This window comes from Drosophila nasuta, chromosome X (assembly GCF_023558535.2).
Source record: "Drosophila nasuta strain 15112-1781.00 chromosome X, ASM2355853v1, whole genome shotgun sequence".
In the NCBI taxonomy this organism is placed as follows: domain Eukaryota; kingdom Metazoa; phylum Arthropoda; class Insecta; order Diptera; family Drosophilidae; genus Drosophila; species Drosophila nasuta.
In genome coordinates, this window is record NC_083459.1 from 17288128 (window position 1) to 17292091 (window position 3964).

The 3964-nt window shown below is 39.4% G+C and overlaps 1 protein-coding gene across 1 annotated transcript; it reads right to left on the reverse strand.

The window, feature by feature from the left end:
• Positions 1–2154: 2154 nt before the first annotated feature.
• On the reverse strand, positions 2155–3361 carry LOC132796658 (coiled-coil-helix-coiled-coil-helix domain-containing protein 2). The gene is made up of 2 exons (XM_060807905.1): positions 3194–3361; positions 2155–2802 (listed from the first exon to the last, which is right to left on the reverse strand). The coding sequence occupies exons 1-2, from the start codon at positions 3238–3240 to the stop codon at positions 2367–2369; spliced, it is 483 nt and encodes a 160-aa protein (XP_060663888.1). The 5' UTR covers positions 3241–3361; the 3' UTR covers positions 2155–2366.
• Between the last annotated feature and the right edge of the window lie 603 nt (positions 3362–3964).

Sequence of the window (3964 nt, forward strand, 5' to 3'; positions counted from 1 at the left end):
ATGATGAACAATCTGTCGTTGGGATGCTGCAGCAATACATGGAAAATGCTGCCCAGGCAGGGCATGATCTGGTGGCAAATGTATCGATGCAATGTAATGCAATCGATAAAACGTATCGAGAACAAGCTGATGGCATTTGGTGGCCAGGATCCGCAAGCAACAGTGCCTGTGGTGCAACGCAATGCGAGAACAATGGTGCCACAGCATCGCTTTGGCATGTGGTGCAAAGCAATGATGCTACCCACATCGTTTGCCTGGACAGGATTGCAGCCGCAACGGGCCTACGTGACAAAACCGAAACACAATCGATACGATAAGTTTGGCCGCAAGATCGAGAAAAATGACAACGAACAGCAGCAAAAGAATGAGCAGCAAACAAAAAAGACATGCAGCACAAGTGGGACCAAATTGACAGCGGAGAGTAATCTAAATAAGAAGAGCACAGAGAAATGCCGCAGTGTGGCCAAACAGCGAACAGCGCGCTCACACAAGTTGGACATTCGATTGGCGGCCGAAGGACAATTGGATAACAAGGCCACACTCGATTATGGCAAATCGAAAATAACGCGCCATTTCTATTTGAAAAACAAGTACCTCTTGATGGATAAGACGACGTCGGGTCGCAAAAAACGCAAAGTAGACTATTATACTCTTAAAGTGTCGACCAAGTCAACAGCGGAACCACAGAGTACAATAAAAAAGCGACAAAGGTCAACTGATCGTTCAGATATCAAGTTTAAATCGGAGCAAAGTGGACTTAAGCATTTGCTGGCAGATCTGTTGGACAGAAAGCCCAAAAAAGAGCAGTCCCCGAATTATGAATATATAAAAAGTTCGCCCATCTTTAAATTGATCACACATAGCGCTGAGCGTCGCAATTGTTTGCGTGCTGGTTTCTTTCACAAACAACTTGAAATACCCACAATCTTTAAGCATCCGTTGGACAATCTTCGTAGACGAAAGATCAATACAGTGCGACGTACGATTCTTGGCCCAAGCGAAAATCTAATTGAGAAGCGAACGAAGAGTGCCCTGAAAACGAAGTTATGTCTTCTTCTACAAGATCACAAGGATCAGGACGATGATGTGGACTAATTAATAAAGTGACTAATGCGGTATCAATTTTAAAGTGTGTCATACATTCTATTGGTTGCCATGGTGAATCAAAATTACTTATATACATATGTACATCTACATATATAGATTGGCATATATATACATGTATATATATATATTGCTACTTGTAAATAAATTTTTGGTTATGTGCGTGATTCTTCTTCAATAAGTGATTATTTTCATTTTCGTAAAAATACCTGTTTAAAATCAGTTTATATAAATTAAAAAAATTTGTACTGAAAAAATTAAACAAATTGTACTTTTGAATTATTTTAATTTCGTTATATGTAAATGACTTCGTATATATGACTTTCTTTTAAAATAAATAAAGCAAAGAAAACTTGATTGAAATTAGCTTTTGTTAATAAATGCGCAATATGTGCACAATTAATTTCGTTTAGAAGACCATTCTGTAATTATTCGAAAACAGTTTAATTCAAAATTTTACGAAAATTGCTGAAATTAAAAGTGAAAGCTTTGTCCTATAGATAGAGGTTGACTAACACAGTGAGTGAAAGCGAGATAGATGTCGATGGGGGGTAGAATATTCCAACACAATGCACAAGTGTATGTGTGTGACTAATACAAATACACTGTGCACTATCGGAAACGTAAACATGTTTATCATAATCGATTCTGTTTACTTGGCCTGGTGTGACCATTTCACCAAAATAAGCCGCAATTAGCGCAGCGAAATCAAAACAACAACAAAGCGACAGCGTCGCACGCGATGTTTGCTGTCTCTTTCTTGCCTGGTCACAACATATCAGCCCTTTTTGCATCAGCAGCAAATGAATCAGGTTGTCTATTTTAAGACACAATGCGCGCCTTCTTTTCATCCAAAGAAAAAGTGCAAGGTCATGTTCGAAACTCACGTGACATGCACAAACACACGCAATACATATGTATGTACATATGAATGTATGGATGTGAACACCATTTCACAACACGATGCAAAATTTGCATCATACACATTATCCCGCTAGCCCAATAAGAACATTTAGTGTTTTTTTTTCTTTTTCATCAGCGACCCTTTTTGGTGTCGCTGCATTTCTATTGAACATCTTCACTAAATTAAACAATTTGTTGTCTCATTAACAATTATATATGAATATGTAAAACTAATTGCAGAAAAAAAATAAACAAAAAGTAAAGAAACAACACTAGCTCAACATTTTCGCCATTGTGTTTTTAGAGTAGCATAATGTGTTGTTGTTGTATTGTTGTCATTTGCTAATTGTTGTTGTTGTTTACTGCAGATGATGCTGCACCTTGCACTGTCGCAACGCCTCATTGAATCCCTCGCAGAGCGACAAATCCGATTGACCTTGAGCGCATTGCAGGAACTGTTTGATCTCCCAAGCGCAAGCGCCTTGCGGCTCATTGGCCTGCGCGGGCTGCGCATAGTACTGTTGTTGTTGTGGTGCTGGCGCAGCAGCAGCCGGGGCAGCGGCCTCCTTATCGCCAGAGCCGCTGAACAGCGATGTCAGGCCATGACCGACAGTGTGACCAATCGCCGAGCCGACAGCAACGCCGCCAGCGGTTGCCGCCATCTGTTGGAACATCGATGGTTGTTGTGGTGCCGGCATGCCAACGGCGCTAGGTGGCGCTGCCATTGGCGTGGGAGCCGGTGGTGGTGCAGCGGCACGTGCGGGCACCGGAGCAGGTGCTGGCGCTGGTGCACTACTGTAAAACCAAAAAACAAAAACACAAACACACAATTGTATTATTTGAATTATCTCTCGTTGTCATTGTTGTTGTTGTTGCCACGCGTTTGAACTTTGTACGTTGCACCGTGTTTTTTTTTGGTTACGTAACTGATGATTGCGGAAGCAAAACTTCCAGAAATATCTTTGCGTTTCCCAACATTTCTTTTCACATTAACAAACATCTATATATTGAATACTATTTACTTTTCTCCACCATTTTGCATGCAAAAAAAAGAAATACACTTCACACAAACACACATGCATCCACATAGACATGTCGCCTGTTGTCTTACGTCTTTGTGGAATTTGAATACGCAGTGTTCACGCATTGCATTTTATTTTTTCGCTACTTTATTGTTGCAACTTACCGTCTGGTTGATGGTGGGGGGCTAGCAGAACGTCCACGGCGTACCATTTTGTTTGATTTGATTTTTTCTTTATTAACTTGAAAAAGTCGAAAAGTGCTAGTTGCTTAGTTATTTACGAGAATTTAACTGTGTGCCTGCCGATGCCTGCTTCTCTTTATAAACTGTAGATGAATTTCGACTTTTTTCTTACAAAATAGAGCTTTCTGAAAGCTTTTCGCTTTAACAGCTGTATCAGGGTGTGACCAAAGGCAATATTTGTAAGAATATACTCAAATACAGTAAGCATAATAAGTGCCAGCTGGTCACACAACGAAGTTCGAAGCTGTAAATAAACGCACTGCAGCGTAATTCTGCAGTGACGTTTTTTTAAAATTGTAATTCATTTTTCAACATCAATTCATAACGTAATTAACATCTTTCATATATTTGCATTTTTATGATTTAAAAGACTGTACGTCAAGTAGTACTCCAAATATTATTTTCAATAGGTGTGTGCATATCACACTTTTTATGTATGACAAGATTACTAATTTAAAAAAATGTGTACACACCATTCGATCTTATTAATTAATTTATAATGTTTTGCAATTTTTTGTAAAACAAATTTTCTTTAAAAATAGCATACTTTATTTTTTAATAAAAACAATATTTTCTGTACGACAGTTATCGATATCAGCCAGCCAGTGTTGACGAGTGATTCGGTGTGCCAGCGTTGCCAGAAGTTGCAGGAAACGGTAACCATGCGATCCGTTGTAACGGTTAATGGCGCCC